Source organism: Sciurus vulgaris (assembly GCF_902686455.1).
Source record: "Sciurus vulgaris genome assembly, chromosome: 16".
Classification (NCBI taxonomy): Eukaryota; Metazoa; Chordata; class Mammalia; order Rodentia; family Sciuridae; genus Sciurus; species Sciurus vulgaris.
The window spans coordinates 22,495,064-22,521,016 of NC_136477.1; the positions used below are offsets into that span (position 1 = coordinate 22,495,064).

At 38.3% G+C, this 25,953-nt stretch overlaps 1 protein-coding gene across 3 annotated transcripts; it reads right to left on the bottom strand.

Moving 5' to 3' along the window:
* ABHD5 (abhydrolase domain containing 5, lysophosphatidic acid acyltransferase) lies at window positions 1–25,480 on the bottom strand. 3 transcript variants are annotated; one of them, XM_079115859.1, is made up of 7 exons: window positions 25,333–25,480; window positions 15,405–15,490; window positions 12,397–12,769; window positions 3,976–4,130; window positions 3,032–3,143; window positions 983–1,169; window positions 1–358 (listed from the first exon to the last, which is right to left on the bottom strand). In XM_079115859.1, exons 1-7 carry the CDS (start codon window positions 25,476–25,478, stop codon window positions 269–271), a joined length of 1,149 nt encoding a protein of 382 aa, XP_078971985.1. In that variant the 5' UTR covers window positions 25,479–25,480; the 3' UTR covers window positions 1–268. The 3 variants fall into 3 exon arrangements, with proteins under 3 accessions (XP_078971985.1, XP_078971986.1, XP_078971987.1); XM_079115860.1 differs by lacking the exon at window positions 25,333–25,480 and adding an exon at window positions 20,507–20,604; XM_079115861.1 differs by lacking the exon at window positions 983–1,169.
* Window positions 25,481–25,953: the final 473 nt, after the last annotated feature.

The window sequence follows — 25,953 nt, forward strand, 5'->3', positions numbered from 1 at the left end:
TACAGAGGGATAAATAACCTTTTATTTAAAACCATTAAATTTAGAGTCTCTTATGTATTTCAATTTTGTGTAGGAGAAAGGAGAGCCAATTCTTCTAGAAGGCACTAAATGGTTTAAATGTGCAAATGACTTCAAAAAGAAATGTGCAAGATGCAGTCAAGGAGACTGCCTGGTTCTTGGGTTGCATTCTTCAATCTTCACGGTACTGTGGATTATTGCTCAAGAATTTTATCAGTCACCAGGTGTTCTTACAAGGACTTCAGTGTGCTCAGTCCACCAAGCTGCAGATCTCCTTTACTTTCTGGTTGAACTCTTCTGGTTGATCTGCATATACATAATGCCCAGCCCCAAGAATAGCCTGGGGAAAGAAAAGCAGTCATGGTCAGTGTGTAGAAGCATTTAATAAAACACAATGATATATAATCAAAGAAGCTTAAAAATAAAAGTGAGAGCCACTATATTAAAAAAAAAATAAGATAAAAGAGTAAGAAAGACTGAGCTATGGTAACTATCAAGTATTGATATCAAAAAGATTTAAGAGTAAGTAGGAAAATCTACTGAACCTTAATAAAATTTTAATATCTACCCTCTCTACCTAAAAAAAACAAAAAACAAAAACCCAAAAAAAAACCCCCAACCCCATTCTCAGTTGACCACTAATGAATGAGCTGACAGAGAAACTGAATAAATGGAGAATGTGCTGTCTTGAGGGTGGAAGTTAGCTGAGATGCTACTTGACCAGTGTTTATTTTAGTCTCTCTATAGAGCCGAGAAAGCCCCTCAGAAAGGTAATTCGCTGTTGGGACATGAAGATCTGTGTGGCTCAAACCCTGCCTCCTTCACACGTGAGATCAGGTCTCTGTCTAAGACTGTAGGTATAGCTTGGTTGTGAAATCATGACAACACAAAAATCTCACTTTAAGGGAGATCATAAGAGGAATTTCACCTCCAATGGTAAACAAAAACCAAGCCACACACTTACTATGGTCTTCACATATGAATGTGGTCGTAATGACTGAATGCTGGTGCCAGAATTGCCATCTATGCAGGATCGGGCGCCGAAGATCACTGAAACTGGAATGTCAGGGTGCATTTTACCAATTCGCTGAAGCATTGGCCTTTTTGCCCATCCATAGGGAATAGTCATATTCTTGAAAGCTGTTTCACCACTTTAAGGGGAAAGAGAAAATCACATTGCTTAACTTTTGGAGATGAATATGCATCACAGTCTCACCTCTATCAAAGCACACCCACATTTAGCTTCTCCAGCATTTAATAAAAATCTTAGCTTAAGTAGAATTTACTAATTAGGAAGAAATATCACAGTTAAATGAAGAACATATTCTTGCAAATTCCAATGATCGGTCCATTTCTGCATTCTTTTTTTTTTTTTTTCTTTTTTAAACCAGAGATTGAACTCAGATATGCTAAACCACTGAGCCACATCCCCAGTCATTTTTTATATTTTGTTTAGAGACAGGGTCTTGCTGATTGCTTAGGGACTTGCCAAATTGCTGAGACTGATTTTAAACTCACAACCTGCCTGCCTCAGCCTCCCAAGTCTCTGGGATTACAGGCATGCACCACCACGCCTGGCCATTTCTGTCATTCTGGAAGGACTAGGCATCATTCTGAATTGCCTTTTACAAACCAAGCTGCATTAGAAGAAAAACAATGAATGAGGACTACACAAGCATAAGTAATCATGAAATGAGAAGTGTAGAGTAAAACACCAAGACCACACAGGAAAATGGATCAATGTTCCTGGAACAGCCCCCTAAAAACTGCTGTAACAACTCAATAAAGTGTGCAGACCTAAATCACCAGACCTGATTGCCCAAAAACTCAATCCCTTGAGGATCTCAAACCTCCAGCCTCCCTCACTGTTAGCAGAAAACTTCTAACCTTCTTTACTGAGAAGATGGAAGCTACAACTATAACTAGCAGTAGCTGCCAAGAGCATTTTACCAATTCTGTTCAATTTACCTCAATCTGTTCAATAAAGTAGGTGGACATATTTTTTTCCGAGGGAGATAAAAAAGGAGGATAAAAAGGGAAGGAGGATGTCTCTGCATTGAACCTCCCAGTCTTGTATCCAGGTCTTAGTTTTAGAAAAAAAAAAAAAAATACTAGAAACTGCTTGAAGTATTTGAACTGTTTGAGATAAATCCCAGAATTGCTGAATCAGTCTTCAAAACAGGTTCCCCAATAATTCTGGTGCACAACAAAGCACAAGAATTGCAGCTCTTCACTCCGTATGCCACTCTAAAAACTCTAGGGCTTTGTCCTCCTACCTGTCCCCTATCTTTCGATTACCTTCTCCACTGGTACCCTGCACCCAACATCCTTAAGTCATATGTTCTAAAAAGATGTCTGGCCTCCTTGCTTTCTCTGGCTACTATGCACACACTTGTATATTTCCTCTCATCTCTTTCAACATATGTGCAGAATCCCTCCTCCACTCCGCCCAACCCTCACTCAGTCCTCACCAACTGCAGCTGTGTTTCTCATGCTGATATTCAGATGTTAAGAGTTGCTCAGTAAAAGAATGGTGCAATCATCAAGTGAACTTGAAAACTGCTGCAAAGCATTTCCCATGTACTTGGGAGGTCCAACACCCTCAGGTATAGTAAAGGTTCTAAGAAGATCCATAGTGCAGAAGACAATTTACTTTTGTTTAAACAGCACCCCTTTGTTTTGGTGAAACATTTATACTCTTTGGGAAATATTGCTTTGTGTGCTTTCTGAACTCACAATCCAATTACCTCCTACAGATTCTTAAGATTGAGACTTCCTCAACTTATGCAAGAAAGCACTTTAGGGGAAGAAAGTACATCTTCGTTTTTTTTTTTAATATCCTATCAGAACTCAGAACAATGTTTTATATAGTGGGCACTCTATTAATATATGAGTAATTAAGAAGTATTAGACATTTGTCCTTTTAAATTTATTTAACTGACAAAAATCTGAACTCACATATTTAAAAAAAAAACGTTTGCATAAACACAGCAAATTTAGAATTGAACCTTACCTTGGAGTCTGTACATTACAGTGGTAGATGTATTCTGTCACAGTATCATCTTCAAACATTGAAGAATACTTCCGTTTAAAATCAGGCCTTAACCGCTGAACTAGACTTAAACCTATTAAATAAGAAATAAAAACATGTATATTTTAAATTATAACTTACACGCTAAATAATACCAAAAATTTTAATGCTTGCTCACATAATAAGTATTTAAGTATTGTGTGTATACACATCTACATGTATTCAAATATACATTTTAGATGTAAAAAAAGCACACATCCTGGCAGTTGTTCTCCTCAATTTCCCTACGGAAGGTTTAAAATAAGAATTAAAGAGTGCAGTATATTGACTTAGAGATGCACTTTAGGAGCTCAAAAACATATATGTTAGTTTCCTAGGACTTGTTTTTGCAGGAAAATGAATTATCTGAACATGACCAATGAACAGAGCCATTGGTACATAAGATTAACTTAATAATTTGTATCCCCTCGATGACTACAACACACTAGCATTTGCATGAGGTCAACTGGGATACATAAATATTTATGTGGGAAAATAAACTCAGAGCTTCTGTTTGGGACAATGCAACACTCTCTGCTCAGGTCATTCCTGATGCCCCACAGCCCCTCTTGAGGAGTGAGGCAGGGGCAAGGCCTCCAGAGAAAGAGGTTGAAGAGCCGATGTCTCTTCCAGCCACAATTTTTCATTCTGGGGCCCTAGCCCCTGGCTAGTTTATCTTTCTGTATCACCACCCACTCTTGAAGGTTTCGCTTCTTTACTGGTTCTTCCTTCCTATCTCTGAAGGAATTATACCATTCCACCAATAATTTTATGGTGCAGTCGATATTCTACATCACCTCTGCCACCCCCAACTACAAGCAAGGGGCACCTGCCTCGTCTACTGTTAATCTGTCAACATTTTGCTTTCCTAGAACATGAGGACTCACCAAAGGGCCCTGCAATCCTGAGTCCAGCTAAAGGGTTAAAGGGGGTCAATGCTGCTCCCAAGGCTCTGATCCAAACTGGAATTGGTCTGTCTTGATCAGCGAGGTCTGGTCGCTCAGGAAAACCCCAAGGCTCCACTAAGATGAGATGACTAACCCTTTTGAAGAAAGAACAGACAAACTCATTTGGCAAATTTACTCTAAGCCTCTTAAAGAATTAACAATTTATACAATAAACGTAGAATGGATCACTTTCAAAAACATTCATGTTAAAGAGAAGACTGATTGCTAAACTCCTAAGACTCAGCAGGATTTGAGAGGTGTATGGTAGAGAGAGGACTTAATTTTAAAATATCTACAAGTAGATAACAAAAGATGTGTGAAAGCAGGGTACAAAATTATTTTTTGAGAAAAGAGATCACCTGTCCAGGCTACATTCTGGCAGATGATACAGATCAATAACCACGCAGAAAAAAATCAAATGATTCCATAGATCTTGACACTGCAGAAATGACTAAAGATCAGTATCACACTATAATAAAATAGCCTCAGATACCAATGATAATCTCCTATGAATCAATCTTCTAACAATTTTAAGAAAAGTTAGGAGTTAAGGTGTGTTCAAAAGAACTTAAAGTGAACTTTCTCACAAATATAAGAATGATGTTACATGAACTAAAAATGTGTCCTTTAGTTTTGAAGTCTAGAATCTTGTGAAAAGGAACAATCTATCTACTCTACTTGTGACACCATGACATACTGGCATTACATTCTGTTCCTAATCCTTTCCCAAATTTCTTTTTTACACAACAGATGTATTAATTTCAACTTCATATAAAATTATCTCATTAATAGTTTTAATTTTTCCATCTTATGAAACTTGTTCCCATTGAAGAAAAACCAGAACTATCAGAGTACTTCCATGTGGCTGTCATGCTTCTACACATCATACAGATTCTAAACTGAGCGCAAAGGTCTTCTGATGCAATACAATGTTCCACTGTAACCAAAAAGCCAATGAATGTCTGCCAAAATTTCTCAAGTATGAATCCATAATGATTCTAAAGTCCTTTTCCTAAGTCATAAGTGAAAATGAAAGGTAAAGAAACTAAAACGTGTATAGATGGCATTATTCCTTATATCAAATCTTTTATTATTTTGTCGGTGCTTATAAGGATCAGATAATGAGTTTTTTACTTTGATTGCATTTTTTCAAATGGAAAGTTTTAAAACAGACTCAGCACAGAGCTCAATGGGTCCTTGGTGAATACTTGGTCCAATCTTTCATCACAGATGGGAAGGAAGCTGAGACATATCATCATGACCTGCCTCAGGATACAAAGCTAGTTAAGGTAGAACTGGGGCTAAAACCATTTTCCCATTCCAGCATACAAACAGATGGCAACAAATTTACTAAGCAGACTTTTTCTACTAAAAATATCCTAAGTACCATATAGCTAAAGGCAAAGCTTAACTTACAAACTCTAGGCCAGCTCTAGCAGGGGACTCAAGATTTCAAAGTATTGAGAAGATTTATGGAATACAATTATGAATCTGAGTGGAGATACAAGAAATGAGAGAGTTCCATATATTTAGTGTGCTTTTACAGCCTAAAAGGTTTTTTGTTTGTTTGTTTGTTTGTGGTACTGGGGACTGAGTTCAGTGGTGCTCTATCATTGAGCTATACCCCCAATTCTTTTAATTTTATATTTTGGGACACGGTTTAGCTAAGTTGCCCAGGTGTGCCTCTAACTTGTGATTCTTATGTCTCAATCTCCTGAGTAGCTAGGATTATAAGCATGTGCCACCAGTTTACAGCCTTAAAATTTTATGAGAATATTTTCTACTAATATATAGGAAAGAGGTTGGAAGTGAGTTTTTCTTTTTATGATAAAGACTGTCTTATATTTTGGCCACCTCCCAAATTTATTTTATTATACCACACACTGATATTCAGGAGGGGGAAGCATCCCAGAGGGGCAAATGGAATTGATAAACAGCCACTTAGCTGAAAGAAGCAAGGATTCATATTAGGAAATAGCCAGTATTAGTCATCATTGAATTATCTCCTAAAAAAGATGAACTCTTTATTAAACATACCCTACCCTAAAAGATTAAGTTTTTGTTACAAATTTGTTAAGGGATTCTGTCCAGTCTTTTCTATGCTCTTTCTGGCCTACTGACCCAAGAAGTAGGACGACAGAGGAAAACTTGAGGGAGGAAAGTCTCATTTTCCTCTAGACAAATGATATTTCTGTTTTTGCTTTACTTTTTGCTTCCCTTGCTTAATATAATCTTCAAAATATCACCCCTATGTAAAAATGTCAGTTTAATAAAGTACGCAAACCACACATATACTAGGGCAAATAATCTCTTTTTGTTTTTGGAAAGGAGTAAATTGGCCCAAGAATTGTTGAATTCTGTGTCTTCAGAACCTAGCATGGTGCTTTAGCACATGGCAGATGCTCAGTCAATGTGGATTACTATGCTTTCCCATATTTCCTTTTGCTCCTTATCCATAACAATATACACATCTTTATAATTATAGAGTAAGCCTAGGAGTTGGTTCAGCCTGGATTGATCTGGTTCCCCAGATGACATTAGAACATTACTGGTGGTATTTGTTTTATTAATCTCACAGGCCATTACTTATTTGTGGTTAATAAAATCCATTTAGAAGGTAAAGAACCAGTCTGGTATTTTTTTTTTAAATAAAACTGTATTATCTGGAATAGAAAAGAATAACAGCATAAGTATTGTCCCATAAAATTTTTGTTTACACACACACACACAATATGTACTGAGGGTTGTGGTCAAAATGTTTAAAAATAATTTTTAAAAACTCTACAACTACAATCTAAACTATACTTACTTTCCTGTTATCTGCTTTGACTACAAGTAAAAGACCTCACAAAATAATTGATTTTTTTATTGAAAGATTTTTAAATAAGATAGACCATACAAAGCACTTAGATTGGTGGCAATCAAATAAGTATCCAGTAAATGTAAACTAGTTATAGTAGCAAAAATAGAAAAAACTACTATAGTAAAATTTATTCCAGGGGGCACAAGAAGACAGTGGCCAGCCTGGTGAGCAACAAGTCACTTGACCTCATTGTTCAGGAAAGCCTGATCGCAGGTTTTGGCTCACGCTTATTATGTACTGGACAGAGTTCCCAGGCTGTCTTCTCCTTTACCTGCTCCTAATGAAAAGATTAAGTCCTCACTTGATAAGAGTTACTTGGTTTTAATGCACACCTAAACTATGATAATTATCCATACCCTATACTCTAATATTCTACAGAGGACACCCTGATGGGATTGTTAGTTCACATTTAGGGTAAAGAATGGATCTAATAAGACAGGGTATGTGAGTCATCCTATCTAGACATCTTGGTCAAGAACTAGAGACCGAGTTAAACTACAGGAAAAACAATGAACCAGCAGGGCAGGAAAGAGAACAACCCATCCCTTTTGAAACACAGAAAGGCATTCTTCTCAATATTAGTCACTAGGGTTTTGCCTTGAGTTCGAAGATGATGAGCAAGTTATAGCTTTAACGACAAAGCTGTGGATAATGCCTGCACCAAAACACTGGGATGAGATTTGATTTTGTCTAAATGCTAACAAGGGTATATACACCTGAACTTCAAGAAATTCAACAGCCAACTGGACATAATGTGACAAAACCAATTAATTCCCAAACCGACTAATGGAACAAGGAAAGGAACAGGAAATAATCAGAAAGAACTCAAGTCAGTGCACGAAGGCAGCATTCTCAAAGAGAAGTTAGCCCAGATATCCCCACGGGCTCTACTCCACTGGGGGTAGGGCGACAGGGAAGGTCTGCAGAGATCGACCTAAGTTCCTCCAACACCAGGTCAAATGGAACAGCTTTTCTTCTCAAGAGGACCCAGCAAGAATTGCTAGCCCAGGTCTGCATAATCAGGAGGCAGAGCCAGGCCACATCAATGGGAAACTATTCAAGATAAAATTATCTGAAAACCTTTCATTAGTGAATAATAGTTATAACCTACTCATTTTAACTTCAGACTGGATCTCTGCTAAACATTTTCTAAGTTAAAAGTTTCTATAATCTCCTTTTCCCTAGTTTATAACAAATCCCTATAAAACACCAACAGTCTTTGTATGAGGTCCTAAGCAGCAGGAGTAGGAAGAAAGGGAAAAGGAAAAAAGGAAAGAAAAGTGATGGTTATCTTTGGCTACTACTGTTGATTTACTCTACTCTCTTATGAAGCAGGTTTTACCAAATCGCAGCCCAAAACACCTCATACAGAGAGTGGCCCTACTGTTTGTGACCAGCACATTAATCTGATAATGAAATTACAGATGGCATCTCTAGTTATTAGACATTGTAGCAAGACAAATGAGATGAACTAAGATTGTTTTGGGGTAGGAGCATGGGTGTGTGCCCTCATTTGGAGTCACTTCCTAAGCAACTCATAACTTCTCTGCCCATCAGTCACACTGGCCTTTGCAGAATAATTCAGGTATCTGCCTAGTATAAGCCTTCTGGAATTTGTCACATTGCCTAGAATATTGCCACCCAATTTCCCCTTGAGACTTCAGATCAGGCAGTACTTCTGCAGAGAACCACTGCTGGACCTCAAGAGCAGGTCAGGTTCACGACACTGCCCACCTCCCTACACAGCACTCATTGCAGCTGTTATTGCTACTATGTGGATGTTTAATGCACATCTCTTTCCCAGCATATGGTAAACCTTATGGTAAACACACATTGGGATTCTGGGCTTTGTTCCCTTGTGCTCACTAGCCACTCCACCACATAGCATAATACCTGGCATATGCCTGATGGATGAATAAATGAAAGACAAGATGAAACACAGAGATATTCTTTTAATTAGATACGATTAATACCATCTATTATAAAAAGATAGATGTGACTTAAAGCAACATTTTTTGGGGGGGGGGTTCTGGAGATTACACCCAGGGATGCTTAACTACTGAGCCACATCCCTAACCCTTTTTATTTTTAATTTTGCTAAGGGTCTTGCTAAGTTGCTAAATTGCCTAGTGCTTTGTTAAACTGCTAAGGCTGACTTTGAACTAGGGATCCTCCTCCCTCAGCTTCCTGAGTTGCTGGGATTATAGGCATGCACTATTGCACCCAGCAAAACAAATGTGTAATATGAATGGAGCTCAGCTAACTCTTCAGACATTTTCTTTTTAAAGAAAAAGAATTGAAGCAAAATGGCTCAAAACACAAAATCACTCAACACTATTTAAACACAGCCAACCTGCTGGAATATTAGAGTATTTCATTCATGAAAGAACCATCAGGTACTTCTATATAAAGTATCATAAGTGCTTAATACTCAGTTTTTTTGTTTTGATACTGGGGATTGGATTCAGGGGCACTCAACCACTGAGTCACATCTCCAGCTCTATTTTTTATTTTATTTAGAGACAGGGGCTCACTGAGTTGCTTAGCACCTTGCTTTTTCTGGGGTTGGCTTTGAACTAGCAATCCTCCTGCCTCAGTCTCCTGAGTTGCTGGGATTACAGGTGTGCTCTACCATAATCAGCAATACTCAGTTTTTAATCGGCATCAAGAATCTTGGGGGAATATGGGATCATTATGCAAGTGAGGCTATAAAACACACAGAGGCACTTAGCTGCTCATATAAATGAGCCACCCACATTGAGCTAATGCACTCAAATAATCAGTAAATATTGATTAGTTTTATTTGCTCTCTATCGTAAGAATCCTTTTTCTGATATTCAACTGCATTTTCTGATCATATTAATTGTACAAATAAGTGGATTTCACTGTGATATTCCCATGCATGCATATATTATTCTTCGACAGAATTCATCTCCCTACTGCTCTTTCTCCTCCTTCCCTTTACCCTGGCTCCCATCATAATAATTCCTCCTAAGCAAACACAGTAAACTAGGTTTTTTCACTCTTCTGTTCAAACTGTCCTTTAAAAACAAAGAATGAAAGAATGGGTTGCCCATAAAAGATAAGGAGGGGAACAGGTATGGATTGGGACACTAAATGTCAACAATGAAAATAATGTTGCCTTTTTCCCCCTCCATGCATGGAACAACAGAAATTAAGATGTCCTTTTACCTAAAAGAAAAAAAATAAAGGTTATTATATTTGTCATATCTGAAAAGTCTAAAAATAAAGTATAATGTCTCAAAGTTCACTGGGAAAGGGAAAGGAAGAATAGGAATGAGAGGAAGAAGAATGGAAGAGGGGGTCGGGGAGGAAGGGAGAGGGAGAGAAGGAGAGAGACAGACACAAAAAAGGCACCATGAACAAAAGAAGTTATCTGAATTTCACTGACCTCCAAACCCCTTTCCCTCCTCTCCCTCAGATCTTTCTGGAAACTCAAAGATTCATTTTAATCTTATGACAGCATAATAAAAAAGCTACCTGGACCAAGAAAAAGTGGGATGAGACATTTAGAGTAGTTGGTTCTGCACTTGCTTTGTTGATACAAAGTCAACTGCTTGATAACAGTAGAGAGATTGTGTGTGTGCTAGAGAAGCAGTCAACTGTGTACTCAGTAGTGGGGCCAACCTGAAGGAACACCAAATGCTTAACCCCACTTCCAGGTTAACTTGAACACATACACTCGTAGTAATCATGATTGGGATAGAGGATGTCACTATTTTGAAATTAACTTGTGTTTAATAATTTAAGTTTTATGCAGTTAAGGATATTGTCTGGAATGTCCAACACACTCTAATTGAGTATAATATTTTGGTGGCAACCACAGGAATTTAGACATGCTAATTATTCTAAGCATTGTCACATCTATTCCTACTACTTAGTGGTTCTTGTTCCTCACACAGTACTCAAGTTTTATTTCTAGCATTAAGTACAACAATCCAAAAATCATTTTCTAAAATGTAGTCAGTCTAATGCAGGGATCACTGGCCTTGATTTAGATACCTGTAGCTATTCTTCTTTTAATGATGGTTTTAAAGTGTTCACTCTGTTCTGGAGCCCTGCAGTCTCCCTATTTCAAAAGAGCATTTCATAACTGCACAAGAAAATCTTAACAAATGATCTAATCAGTAGATTACTATGAAAGGCCAGGATTCTAAGAATTAATGACCAGTGTCTGAACTCTCCACAGATACCACATGACAAATACTACAAGAGACATAACAAACACCTAATAAAAAACAAAGGAAGACCAACTCCCACAAAAAGCTCTGCTGTCTTATACCAGGAAATCATTCACTTCCTTCTCCTTTCCAAAAACACAGCGAGGTATCTATCACTAAGACAGAATTAGAGAATAAGCCCAAAATGCTAACTAGGAGAACAACTGTGTTTCTTTTGAAAGAGAACAGAGCTGCCAGTTGACAAGACTATTACTACCTAGCATATACAGAACTCTAATCTCTCCACCAGGTATTATTGCTGAAGTTTAGATAATGCATCTGGGGAGAAAAAGTATCTCTGCCAAGAGGAAGAAAACTTTGGCACACAGGGCTGCTGCCCAGCATGCCAAATGCTGTGTAGAACGACACACCTGGAATTATGCAATAGGGTGGCCTCATACGAAGTGCATATAGGCACTGTGAAAATGACTATCATCCCATGTTTCACTCACAGATCTCAATGTCAAAGTCTGTTGCAATTCTACATTTAAAAATTAAAATAAATGGAAAAATACATTGGCAATATACAAAAATACTGCTATTCATTTTTTTGTTTCTTTCCAAAAGATAAGCAAAACAATGATGTTTTTCTTTGATTTTCTTATATCCTAATGCAAATTCCTCTCAGAGTAGCAACATGAATAGGAAATAGCATAAAAAACTAAGGTAAAGAAAGGAAATAATGCTAGAAAAGTTCTGAAGCAAATATTCATTAATTCAATGACTGCAATACAGTTCTATAATGAGAAAGGTCAGGGAATTATATAATCAAAAACCATGCCAGATACCCTATGAAGGAAACTAAAGTTTAGAGGTTATATGATTTGCTCCAGTCACAAAGATAGCACTAGTTCCTAGATCTTCAAATTCTAACCTTGTGGTTCCCATTACAATTTACTATAATTCAGAAATGGTTAAGAAAAGCCTGCTAGATCCACAGGCCTAATAATGATAATAATACCAGAATAATTTTGACTTGTGGCTTAAAAATTATACACTAAATTTTATACATTTCTAAATAACAACTATAAAGTCCTTTATCAAACTTACTAATGTATAGCTTGTATACCAGGAAGTCTGATGTCATTATTTCAACTACTAAACTGGCCATTGGTTGTGGATATTTGGCCTATAGGGTCCTTCAAGAGAATGTCCATCTTGAAAGGCTTGGACAACAATAATCATCAAACATGGAAACCAGAGACCAGCACTTGGAAATCAAGGTTATGATCCATCTCTTCTGTCACCACCACTTACCTTGATGGGTACTTTAGTGAGTAAGCAGCAGCCAAGAACCCACCCAGGTTGTGTCCAAGCAGGATCATTTTGTCCAATCCTAAGGCACATCTCCATTCTTCAATAGAATCCACAAACTGGTTCTCCACTTCCTCTGCATCACTGTCAAACCTGGGTCTACTACTTCGTCCAAAGCCCAAGAGGTCAAAAGCATAGACTGGTCTATCAGTGCAAAGATCTCCAAAATTTAGTGCCCACAGTCCAAGACCTCCGCCAAAACCATGGAGGAGAACAAGTGGAGTCTTATTTGAAATACTGTGAGAGAACTTCAGTGTCCATATTCTATTTCCATTAGATATACGAACAGGTTCCTTTTTGTAAGTGCAGGGGACACCTAATGAAAACATAAGAGAAATTCTGCTTAGTTTCATCTCTTCTAAGAAGGAGATACTCAAAGCAATAAAAAAATTAGTAATCTAGAAACCATATGGTATTTAACCATATGATTTTAGCCTTTACTCTTTCAGCCCTAAAAAAGAAAGAAGACATATTTTATTGAAACAAGTAATTCTAAATGATCAGACAAGCCCCAAGATCTGTGGTCAGTTTTTGGCAAATCACATTACCTCCTGAATTCTTTCTACTCTATCATATAAGGGTATTCCATGCAAAGAACTTGGTGGTCACTGAGCCCATTATTTTTAGGATACTAGCTTAGCAGACAATAATAAAAGAATTCCACCTTGAATTTGTAGAACACTTGATGGATTAAGCATTGAATGTTGAAGTCAGGTTTGAAGGAATCATGAAAAGATTCATGAATTTAGAGAATGATTAAAGATGTCCATTAGCTGGGAGGGTGGCTCACACCTGTAATCCCAGCTACTCTGGAGACTAAGGCAGAAAGACTCAATGTTTGAGGTCAGCCTAGCCAATTTAGTGAGACAAAAAGTCAAAAAGGGCTAGACGCAGCTCAGTGGTAGATATACCCAGTTCTGTTATTTAAAAAAAAAAAAAAAAGATATCCATATTAAACACAAAGCTGAAATTTTAAGTCATTCAATGCTTTGTAGAAAAATGGTGACAGGGTATGTATGGTAGGAACTCCTTAGCATGAGGCACCAGGCAACCTGAGTTCAAGTCTAGCATGGTCCAGAAAATGTAAATAATTATGATTTTACAGATCAAAACTCTTACTTTTGTTCAATGCCACAAGACTAAAGACCATGAACACCCTCTAAAGTTAACTATACTTGAAACTAAATCTGAGATTCATTTACATTAAATTAGCAACTTTATACCACTTATTTGTGTGTATTTGTCTATAGTGGACAAAACAAGAAGAACTGGGTATTTCTGCTCTTTAATCAAACAAATAGTTTCAGGTTTTGTATTCACAGAGCAGTGGCAAAGAAGAAATCCAGCATTCATTCAGAATATTCCCAACTCCCATGACCCTAAGGGGTGGGTGCCACTAATTTAGATAATGAGGTGATCTGGCATTAGTACCCAACCCAATCACTTCATCATTTTGAACACAGTTGCCTGAGTATTCCCATAAAAATGATCTGTAATGTCTAGCAGACAGCTTGTCCTACTGCATTAGTTGCTTGCTTTCATGTCTGATACTGGAGCAGGGACCAATTCTCATTCCTACTAGCACCCCTAGTACTAGGAATAGGGAATCAATGTTTGTTAAATGCATGATTGAATGTTTACCACCCTTTTTTTAACCTCCTTACAACAATTCCTTATTTTTATAAACCATAATGACAACTTTCACAGTTTTGTAGAAACATATGGAGTAAGTAGAAATTAATTTTTATGTTAAAAAATCCATGTAAAATGACTAATTATCCTTTCCTAGGTGACTTTAACTAGGCACTGAATCCTCAAATACACATGAAGAAAATTCATTAATGGTAAAGAGGATGAAAAATAGGTGTGAACGAACATCTACACATATGTACAAAATAATCGTGCATATGATTCACATTATGTAATCCAGTCAACAAAACGGAACAATAAATACCAGTACTTAAAACTACACCCCCCCCCCCAAAAAAAAAAAAAACAAAAAAAACAAAAACTACACCCACCTGGGAATGCCTTAACAGAAGTTTGGATAAAATTTCAGTGCTTATAAGAAACAAACAAACAACAACAAAAAGAAAGGTTTCCGTACCAGCATAAACATAGAACTAAAGCATCCTAGAATGCTAGAGCTGTAAGAAACTCTGTGGATCATCCTACCCTCTCTCTTTACAGGTTAAGAAATGAAAAGCTGAGCAAAGTGGCCAGTCCAAGATCCTGAGGCCAGCTGGTGACTGATGTAGGTTATGTAGTTCCAATCTAGTATTTGTTTTACTATACCAGGCTCTGTAACATCTAGAATGTTTTTTGAAGTATATAGGGGTCCTTGAGACCCTCTGAGGAGGTCAAAACTGTTTTCACAATTAATAGCAAATTTTTATTTGCCTTTTCAGTCTCATTCTCTGAGAACAGAGTTTTCCAGAGATCACATGATAAATTATTACCCAAGGGACTGAATGTAGAAGCAGATATGAGAATACAGATGTCTTATGTCGAGCCAGACAGTAAAGAGACTTGCAAACATATAAAACAACATTACTTTCTTCACTACATTTTTGTTTGGAGAGTATCTAATCTTTTTTTTTTTTTTTTTTTTACAAACATGTTACTTATTTTAACTTGCAACAGATTTATTATTATTTTCAAATAAATTAATGAATTAACATTTTCAATTATTCAATTTTAATTTCTGTTATGGTAAATATTGATAACAATAACCTGTAAACAAAGCTGCTTGGGATCCTTACTAATTTAAGAGTTTAAAGTTGAGAATCTCTGGCCCACCATATTTTGGCACTTCATGACACAGAAGAGGAAAAAGTTCTTTTGCCAATAGCTAACACACCACGGAATCTTATCTCCAGTTTCAGGGCAATGCAATATAATAGATCTATTTTAGTAAATAGTTCTGGTAACTTACAAGAAGAAAACCTTACATTTTAACATTTTCTCTTCAGCTTCTTTAAGGTGTGATGTCGATGTAGGGCACCAGGTGGGAAGCCAACCAGTTAGCCATCCTGACCTAGAGAACCAAAAGCAAAATGCAAATGGGTAAGTTCATGGTCTCCTCAACTCCCAACTATTAAACACCCAGAAGAAAAGCAGCAGTGGAACCTATTACCTGTGTGACAGTGAGCTACAAGTGACACGAGTGATTCAACAGGTCTAAAGCACTGTAGGAAGTACTGGGAAACAGATATTCAACTTCAGCCTGTGTACCTACAAGTACATATCAAAGTCCATCTTATCTTCATGGACAGTCAGATTCCAAATAATAAAGTCGAGGCTAAAAATGGGCAGGACAAGAAAAAACAAAAAAGCATTCTTCCTTGAATCCAAGACAGCCTCTTATCAGGAGAGAAATACAAAAAAGTTAAAGTAGATTCATTTGTATGGCAGGTTCACAGCAAGTACAAAAGGCAATTGCCATGGGGGTTGAGAGAAGAGAGCCCTTATTAAAAATCAAAGTTAAAAGAAAGAAGTCCAAATCTCATGAGGAAAAAGTAGTAACATACCCCCAGTATGAATGTAAGGAGATGCCTGCGTAAAATCTGCTTAGGGTAAACTAGTTAACTGTTAATAGAAAAACAAAACAGCTTTGGCTTTTAGTAAACAGTAGATGAAAAAACCACCCAACCATGTTTCAGAAGATAGCCAAAGAAAGAAAACAAGGAAGCAGGTCTGAGGCAACAGGTGAAGAAAGATGCAGAGCGGCTAGAACCTACACACTTTGCTAGGAGAGGGTGAGCCTTCAACTCCTGGCCTGGCAGCAGCAGTTGAATAATCTGAGACCAGGTAAAGCTTCAATAGTCATCTATCTGACAGTTGAAAAGGGTTGGGTACATGTTGGCAAAATAAGAACTTTCTAGTGAAAGAAAAATTAAATAGAAGAGGAAAAGTGACCAACTACTAGAGATTCCAGATGAGAGGTTAAGAGCCTGAAACAAAATCTTGGCAACAGTGATACAACAAGAACATATGGCCAAGGAATGTTTAAAAGCAAAACACACTGGATTTGGTAATTAGTTGGATATAACGGTGTAATAAGGATCCTCAGTATTCTTAGGGTGTCACTATAATGACAGAGAACACATGGATAAGAATAGGTGTGAGCAGAGAAACATGACAAATTTTGGAAAGGCTGATCCAAAACCCAGCTTTTTCTAAGTTGTGAATGTTCATCCTACATCACTTCCTTCCCTGTAGTAATTCTCTGGATATTAATACAATAGGTGCTCAATAAGCAATGCTTGTTGAATGATCAATGTTACAATCTGGTACTCCCAGTATGCCTTATCCCCCTCTCACAGATGTGAAAACACTTGGTCTAAGGGTATACAATTAGTAAATGACACAGTAGAGACTTCAAGGTCAATTCTGAGTGACTCCAAAGCCCTTTTTTTCTCAGGTGATTACTGTCCTTGAACTGTCTTGAGGAGTTGTCCATTATGCACAAGACAAGGTCCACATTCCTTAGGCCAGCACAGATCATTCTTGACAATCCATACTTTCTCAGTACTTCATTACTCCCAAAGCTTCATAATACTACATGTCTCTTTGTCCAGCTCTTACCTCTGCCCAGAATGACTCACCTGTTCTGAGACATCATCCCTGACTCTGATACCAAGGGCAGAGGTTCGGCCCCTGTTACAGATTCAGTTACTAGTGCTATGGTTATTTAAATATTTATCTGCCTACCGCATTGACGGCTAAGTCAATCTGAAAAGTCATCCATTCAGCCCCCGTGCCAAACACATTAACTAGCTGATGGTCATGTAAAGACTTGAGAACTGTGGGTCTCTGGCATAAGAAAATAAGAAATATCAGAAGTGTGAAAAGAAAGGCAGATGGGTTTCATTTCTATAAGCAGAGTACTTAAAGTACCACAGGTTCTTTAACATAAGCTGGCATATGGACAGGGCAAGGACCTGAACCCGCTAAAAAAGAACCAAAAAAAAAAAAAAAGTGTAGCTATTAGGTTTCTGATCACCTTACTTTACATAACGCGCGCGTGCACACACACACACACACACACACACACACACACACAGGGTCAAAGGACAGCACTATAAGTAGTGTACTTCGTCAGGCTTTTATAGCCAAGTAATTATATTATGGCAACAGTATGTACAGAATCGGTCTAAAGAAATGTAACAGTCTCCATTATAATGAGGCTCTAATGTTCTATGCTGTCAGTTTCAAACCTCCTGCAGTAAAATGACAAGATGCAAAGACCTCTAGGCATCCTTTGCAAATGTTACCTGTAACTTATTCTCAATGTATAAATACAATAGAAAACATTACTATTGGTCTATATGTAAACCTATTTACAAATTAGGAAAAAGAGTTGAGGCTCGAGCAATTAATTTCTCAATTTATTCAACAATTTTTCAGTTATTGAACAAAGTGTTTAATAAGCAATTAACATTTTAAAAATCTCATGACCTTCAGTCGTTTTGTTATGTTTTTTAAGTAACCTATCATTGAGCTAAAGCTCCTTTGTCTTTGACCAGTCATTAGGTCTCTGACTGTAACAATATAACTTAGCACCACCAGGAAAATTACTTAAAACCCAATCTCATCAACTTTCTTAAGTAAATATCCCTCAAAATCATCTCTTTGCTGGAGAGAATCAGAGGTCAGTTAAGAAAAAAAAAAAAATGAAATGAACTGTAATCCACTATTGCTCCAATTGACATCATAAACAAGTTGGGGCAAAGAAAACACAACCATAATCTTTGTTTCAGTCTTTTAACAAAATTACATTAAAAAAAAATTCAGACTCTATATCCTAATGATGTACAAGGTACTTGAATTTAAAAAGTTATATACCAGTCTATAACATGGCAATTAGGCCTGCCTTCACAAACTTACCATTTATCCCAAAATGAATTTTCAAAGGATAGGACTATCTGCCCATGAATTCTGCTTCCTAATGATCAGTTCAACTCAGTGTTTGTAAATCTAGTGCATTAATTTAAAAAAATTAGGGCTCTTCAACTACAAGAAGACAGGCAATCTCTCTTCATGTGTTCACAGAAGTCTTTCCATCAAAGCACTTTAAGTGTGTGTGTGTGTTTTGCTAAAGTATATTTAAACTAAAAAATCTATACTTAGCAAAATATAATAAAACATTGTTTTTTTCATCTGTAATGGAACACTTTTCCCCTAAGCCCTGACAATGTTTCTGTCCAGGTTTACTTTAACCAGATTATAGACATTATATAGAAATGTCCTTTACTTCTGTCTTAGAGGTAGTCTGCAGGATATGCCGTATGCATAATTGGCTCAAAGGAACACTTCAAAAGAGTGAAAAGCAAGGATCTATCTTATTCACCTGTTAACTCACTGTCCTTTGTTTAAAACTTCCCACCCCTTATTTTCCCACCTCTGTTGATTCAACCCTCTAAAACGAACCCATCTAACCCTGCCTTCTGTCCTGTGGGTAAGTTAACCTCATTTTCAAAGAGACCCTGCCCCTTTTCACAGAATTTTCTATGCCATTTGATGTTATTCCTCAGTCCCTAGACTGAGCATGTGGAAGACTGGAAGTAAGGACAGAGTCTATCAGATTTCTAGCCATTCTTCTGAGGTCACAAAACTTAAAGTAAAAATTTGCATGGCCCATCTATAAAACAGTGAACTAGACACAGGGCTGCCTCTTAGAAAATAAATAGAAAAGCAAAACCTAACTCCTCTATTTTATTTAAGCAAATAATCAGTAAGCACTATCATCCACTGCAGAGACCCTGATTTCAGGAGATCAAAGTATCCATTGTAATACCAAAAAACAAACGAACAAGCAAACAAACAAAAAAAGTCATTCACCACAGGGACTGCAACTTTCCAAAAGTAAATATCTGTTAACCCCAGGATGGGTTAGGAATGTGTCCCAAAGGATTCCTACACAGCCCCATCAGATGGCCCCAAACTAGTATTACTAGCAAGGCAAAGGACCCAAGCCTTAAAGCATTCAATCAAAAACCAAATAAAAGTATTCTTGCTCCATTACCACTGTAGCTGGAAATAGAGGGGAAAAAAAAATTAATGAGCAGACTTCTGAGTAAGAAAAACTTCAAAAGACCACATTAGAAGAAGCAATTCTAAGGAAAGTCAAATGAGATGTGCTAAACATAATAGAGTGTATTTATCCTGAGTTTGAGAGATGAACATTAGTTTTTCCCTTTAACTTTCTACCTAATCTTCTGTTTTTCAATATTATTAACACTGTACCCCATGCCATGAACATTTAAGTTTCCTGGTAATCCCTGTTTTGTTCTCCAAGACATTTGACTATCTATAGTATTACTAAACCTGCATTGCACAACCTATAAATATTGTGAAATAGTGAGAGAGGTTTCAAAGTATTCTGAAGAAAATATACAGAAGTCTGGTCAATTTCCACACACTCTTGGCCACTCAAAATAACATCTCTAATTAGGTTATAAGTAAAAAGGATTTCATTAGATTATAGTTTTCTTTAAAATAGTCTCCATCCCTAAACTGGTACAGTCAAGAAAAAAACATGTAAGTTTATTATTGCTATCTATAAATTAAACTAAGCAAGCACACTAATTCTCTCATTTAAAGAAACCATGAGGTTTTAATTTTTATTATCAATATACAGATTAACAGAGTTGTTTACATATGTATTCTGAAACAATCCCTCAACCAATAAATAATTGAAAACTTCCAAATTGGAAACTATAACACAACTAAAAGCCTTCTTTCTTGGGAACTGACTTCTTAAACCCTATTCTTGGGAAAGAGAAAAAGACTGTCTCATATAACTACAATTTAAGTGACTAATACACCATTTTATTTTAGATAAATGATACTTAAATGACTCAAGTTATCACTGACCATCATATCAATGTCAACACAGACCCTCTAATTTTAACACATTACTTAAGAGTTTTCCCTCTCCACCCCCACCCCCACTTCTAGTTTATAATTTTTTAAAGACTTGTTGCTGGTGAATCAGTGTTTTAGACAAGCCATGTGCTAGTAAAATCCCTCCCACCCAATTGTTTCCTACCTTCTCTCACACAGCAAAACACACCATTCAAAAGTCAGACCCTTCCATGACCTCACCTTCAAACAAACCTGAAGAAGCGACATGTGTACATTTAAATTCACATTGCTTAACAAGTCAGAGTAACATTTCGTTGTTAGTTCTGAAATATAAACTTATCCATTAGATAATAAATAAAATAACAATTTAAATCCTATGCCTCAAACTGAACAGTTATTTTTAATAAAATCATGTCTCCATTTACTTTAATAACTCACAATCAAGAATGAGGAATTACAAAACCATGCAGTTAGACTAAAACTCTATCAGTTAGTAAAGGCTATTTTAAGACAATATACTGTTTCAGAACAGCTATTATAAATACTATAGTTCAAGTCTTTAAAAACTCCTTCAGAATTTCAAGTGTCTCTGAAATACTTATCCGGTGTTGTTTTCTATTAAGTGGATCACCTCTGGGACTTTACAATCTTTTGTTACAGGACTTTCGTCACAGGACTGAAATTTGCATTTGCTGGCTTGTGATTGACATTTTGGAGAGCAGGCACAACAGTGAGGCATGGGATGGTTCATATAAGGTCAAGAAATAGAATCCTATTCCCATTTGCCCCAGTACAATTTAAGTTCATGATCCTAATTGTTGTCCTCTGAAAATTCAAACTTTTCTGAATATCTTATGATGAAAAAACTTAATTCACACAGCTGCAAAATGTATTATCAACCCCTAGGTTTTTGATCTTAATGTTTGTGTCAGTATAAATTTACAATAGTTGAAGTGCTTAATTTAACAAAAATGTATTGAAGCTTAAAGCCCATTTAGGGTTTATCACTTTTAAGTAAGACAAAACCCTTGTTCTCACTAAGCTGATAAAACAAATATACAAAATCTATACTAGGAAATATTGATATAAGTGCCATAAATAAAGTTTAGAAAAATACCATGGACTTTAGAGAAGGGGCTCACAATCTGTTTTGGGTTAGAACAATGTGAATCAAACCACAGAAAAATGAGAGGGGAACAAGGAACATTTTTAAGAAACCAGAAGGCTAAAGCTTAGCTAGAGTACCGTGCTCAGGGAAGAAGTAAGACTCAAAAGCCAGGTGGGAGCTGCACTGCCTACAAAGAGCTCTATGGTCAGGTTGAGGAGGTATACTAAAGCCACTGTATATGAGGACATATAATAAAGCCACATGGTATGCTACTGTGCTGCAAACAGGACAAGTCCTTTTGGACATGTAGAAGTAATGAATGAAATGAGCTATGCTAAAAGCCATGTTACCAGGCTTGCAATAATCCAGAGGAGGAAATGAGAAAGGTCTGAACCAGGTGGCTCCCAGTGAACAGTGGAACTAGAAAGGAAACACAGTTAGAATCCAGGGGACTTGGTAAGAGATTTGGTATTCAGGGGCAAGGGAAGGGGTGAAGGAGAATCAAACAATAATGTCACCTTTGTGATTCTGGATGATCAGAAGAATGCAATCGCCCTAAATACATAAACAAAACAAAACAATAAACAAAAGAATGTAATTGCCCTGATAAAAGTAGGGAAGTCAAGAGTCTTGCTGGTTTTGTATTATCTAGTTTAAGGGAAGTACTGTATGAGTAAGGTCCTGATCTGAACATGTTAAATTTAATGAATCAGATATAAACATCCAACAGTTAGAAGCAACACTGGAATATAGAAGACAGATCTGTCTCCTCCACAGATGAGACGGTTCACAGAATGAGTAAACAAAGCACAAAGTAAAAACAAAGATGAAGACAGACTCTTGGAGAATCACTACATTTGACTACATTTAGAAAATAGTTAAGAGAACCTAATAAAAGTTGACTGTTCATGGCAGGTAAGACAAGGAGCAAAATGTCATAAGAGGTAGAATGTCTAATGAGAGTTTCAAAAAGAAGTAGCTATCAAGTTTGTATCAAACATTGAAAAGGATCTGAGAAGTGCTGAGAAAAATAAAATGCTAGTGGGAGGTGGCACTGAGGAGTTTCTTGATTTTTGAAGAAGCCAGGTGGCAAGGGTTATAAAAGGGGAGATGGCAGCAAGGTGGAAGGCACAGATTGAAGTAGGTTTTTGTTGTTGTTGTTGTTGTTTTTAAGACAAAAGAAACCCACTCTTCTAGTTCCAACACAAAGAACTGTGTTCAAATTCTGATGGAAATGCAGTATGATGTTTGCAAGCCAACTAAGGCATGGAGTAGAGAGAAAAATCTTTTATTAAATCTTATTTATAGTATTTGATGATTTTCATGGTGTAAATACTCCTACCACAGCCAATTTCAAGTTACTGATGGTAAAATTCCCGAGAATTTAGCAACTGGTTGCTGCAAAACTCTTGAAAATTTAGCAATAGCTTACTGGTACAAATCAACTCCAGTACATCGCTGCAAACCACCCATTTTATAGTCTATTCTGCAAATGAGCTATTTTGTGACAACTTTCCTCTAACTTCACTGATATTTAATCATTCTCTGAGATAACCTTATAGCCATTCACAGAAGTCTTTCCCACTCTTGCTACATTTCACTTTCTCAACTGTATTGCAACTGAAAAGGTTTGATGTTGAAAGCAAAATGGCTCCCCAGCAAGCCTATCCTCACTTCAGGTCACAAAGGAAAAGATAAGACTTATATACTTAAAAAAAACTGTCAGATGAGTGTTTTAAAATTCTTTCACTTGTTAATGTTATCTCCCCATCTGTACTGGTCTGTTTTCTGTTGTCCGTAAGATAACATCACAGACAAAGTTATCAGAAAAGAGGTATTTTGGTTCACAATTCAGGAGACACGAGATTAAGAGGCTACATTGGGGTTTAACTTGCCGGCAAAGTCTGAGGTGGCATATGAATCACACTGCAAAAGTCAGGGAGCATTAGAGTATACAGTATGTATATGTGTCTGATCTCTCTCTCTCTTCTTATGAAACTACAAGGACACACATTGGGACCCCACACTAAAGACCTTATCCGATCCTAATCACTTCCCAAAGGCCCTACTTCTAAATATCATAGACTGATTAAGTTTCCACTCTCTTAATATCTCATGATGCAGACAGATTAAATTTCAACATAGCCAAACCAAGGCACCGCCTAAACCCTAAACATCTTAAGTCTAGGGAACTTGACTCAAAACAAGAGTCAAACATTCCATCAGTCCCAATCTAAGTAAGAAGCAGCAGAAATATGGGGAAAATGCCTTAGCAATTTCCAGACAGCTGGGGGGAAAGGGGTCCATCCTAGCCCTCCTACTTGTTGGTGGCAAATTCAACTGCAAAATAGGAACAGGAATACCTAGGACCTTAGGTTTAGTATGACCACACCCAGCAGGAACAGAAACATAGTCTTCTCTGCTCGCTTGGTACAGTTCACCAGAATGGACACTGGACACTGCTCAAGTGTACTTCCAAGAATACCAGGGAGACCCACCTCTATTCAGGGACTATGGCTGGTCAGTCACTAATGATTTTTAATGATGTGCCCTCAATGACCTCCAGCTATCATCAAAGCCATAAACTCCTTTTTCATGGTTGTGCCCTAGACTCTCAAACCCTACAATAACAAGACCAGAAGATTCCACCTGCAAGTAGTCTCATAAAGAGTCAAAAATGTTCCACAAACCTGATAGGAATACAAGGTACCAGACAGGTTCCTACTTGCCACCATGTGACATTCAGCAACTCATCTCGATGTATCAAGGAAGTTCATCAATAAACCAAAACAGTGAACTCTTTCATTATATAAACAAAACTCAGAAGAACAACCTAGTTTCTAATATTTCACAATTTCCCCCTTCTGGAATCTTTCCAAATACCCTCGTCTCCATAATACTTCATATTCTATCATTTAGGTTAGGTTTCCTATTAAAAAAAACTTCCCCACACACATCTGAAGTAAAACTATCGTCAAAATATTTAATTTATAAGAGAAAAGTAGAGAACTTTACTTTCCAACATAAAGTGCCAATCTGGAGAAGCAATCTTTATGGCAATTTAACTTTTCCACCAACTAATTACTCTTCTATTCGCAACTGCATGAAGTTAGTTGCGGATATAAAAGAATATTTAAACTCAGTCTACCTCAATCAGAAAAACTTCACATTTTTTCACCTTCCAGGTTCCTACACGTGCCTCTTTTCAGAGGCAAGGCAAGCGCACGCACACACGCAAACACACTTCTCCCGTAAAGAGTGCAGCTTGGCAGTAAAGGATCTACATTTGAAAGATGAATTTTCACTTTCGAAACTTCCACATCTGAAGGGTTAACCTCTTTCCATAAAGTCTGTAAGTCAGAACTCAGAGCCACACGCCCACCTCCCAGACCCCTTTCCCTCGACACCCCAACTCCCCGCTTCTCTCGGGCTCTCCCTCCCGGGACTCCTGGGGAGGCGCCGCCCCTTTTCCCTCGGGTTCTGGGAAGGAATCACCCGCAGCACTTTCCGTCTCCGTCTAGCCTAGGCGCAGCGCGAACTTCAAGACCCAGCGGCGCTAGGAGGTGGACAGTGACTCCAGGACAGGTGCGTGGACAGCCGGTCACCGCCGTCCATGCCCGGGCAGAGCCAGGTCCCTTTGCGGGTCCGGAAACGCGGCCACCCAACCGCCAGGCTGAGCCACTTACACAACAGCAAGCGGTCCTCGGCGCTGAGGGTCACCTCGGACGCCCCGGGGGCTGGTGCTGACCGCGCCCGCCGGGCAGAGCTGCGCGGGTTTTCACGTCAGGGCACCGCGCGGACGCGCACCGGGCCGGACAAGGCCGCTGCCCGACGTTGCCAAGCTGGGCACAAATCCTGGGCGCTGCCCGAGAATCACGCACCCCTCTGCCGGCCGCACTCACCCCTGGCTGCTGTCTGCGGAGTCCACCTCCTCCTCCTCCGCCGCCATATCCGCAGCGCAAACACCCGGACGCGCCCGGAAGCCGGCTGACAGGCCGACTGCGCCGCCCCGGCCGCAGCCGCTCTTAAGGCCGCTCTGCTCGCGCATGCGCCACTCACCCGCCGGCATGCCCGCGCTTGCGCGTGCCCGGGGGCCTCGCCCCCGCCCACCAGCTGCGCATGCGTTTTCCAGTCCGACGCGCTGGGGCAGTCAACCTGGGGGAACTGGTGAGACTCACCCGACAGAGTTAGGTAGTAACTCATTCGAATAATGAGTACATTCGTAGGTCACCCGGTGGCACTGATTGTTAGGAGCAGCATACTGTGCAAGCACCTGGTAGTCTGGGGATTGAGGTGCATCCCTTCCCTGAAAGAATCCTTTTCTTGTGTTTGGTCTTGCGTCAGAGGGTCCCGGCTGGTGGGTGGTCCCCCGGAAAGGATGACTCACAGCACCCTTCACCAGTGGCTCTGGGTGCTGGTGTTACAGTAGTGACCCAAACCAGCAACCCCCACCGCAGGCTTTAAATACACAGGAGGGATGGAAGGAACTTAGGAGTTTAGGAACTTAGGGTTCCTGAAGGAGA

What these genes read in the sequence shown, in the direction of transcription:
- ABHD5 (XM_079115859.1), bottom strand. Translation starts at nt 25,478, where the DNA reads ATGCGCGAGCAGAGCGGCCTTAAGAGCGGCTGCGGCCGGGGCGGCGCA. An exon ending in TGAAGAGAAAATGTTAAAAT is followed by an intron (nt 12,770 to 15,404) that starts GTAAGGTTTTCT and finishes TGTTTTCATTAG; the next exon opens with GTGTCCCCTGCACTTACAAA. An exon ending in ATTCATATGTGAAGACCATA is followed by an intron (nt 359 to 982) that starts GTAAGTGTGTGG and finishes TTCTTTCCCCAG; the next exon opens with GCTATTCTTGGGGCTGGGCA.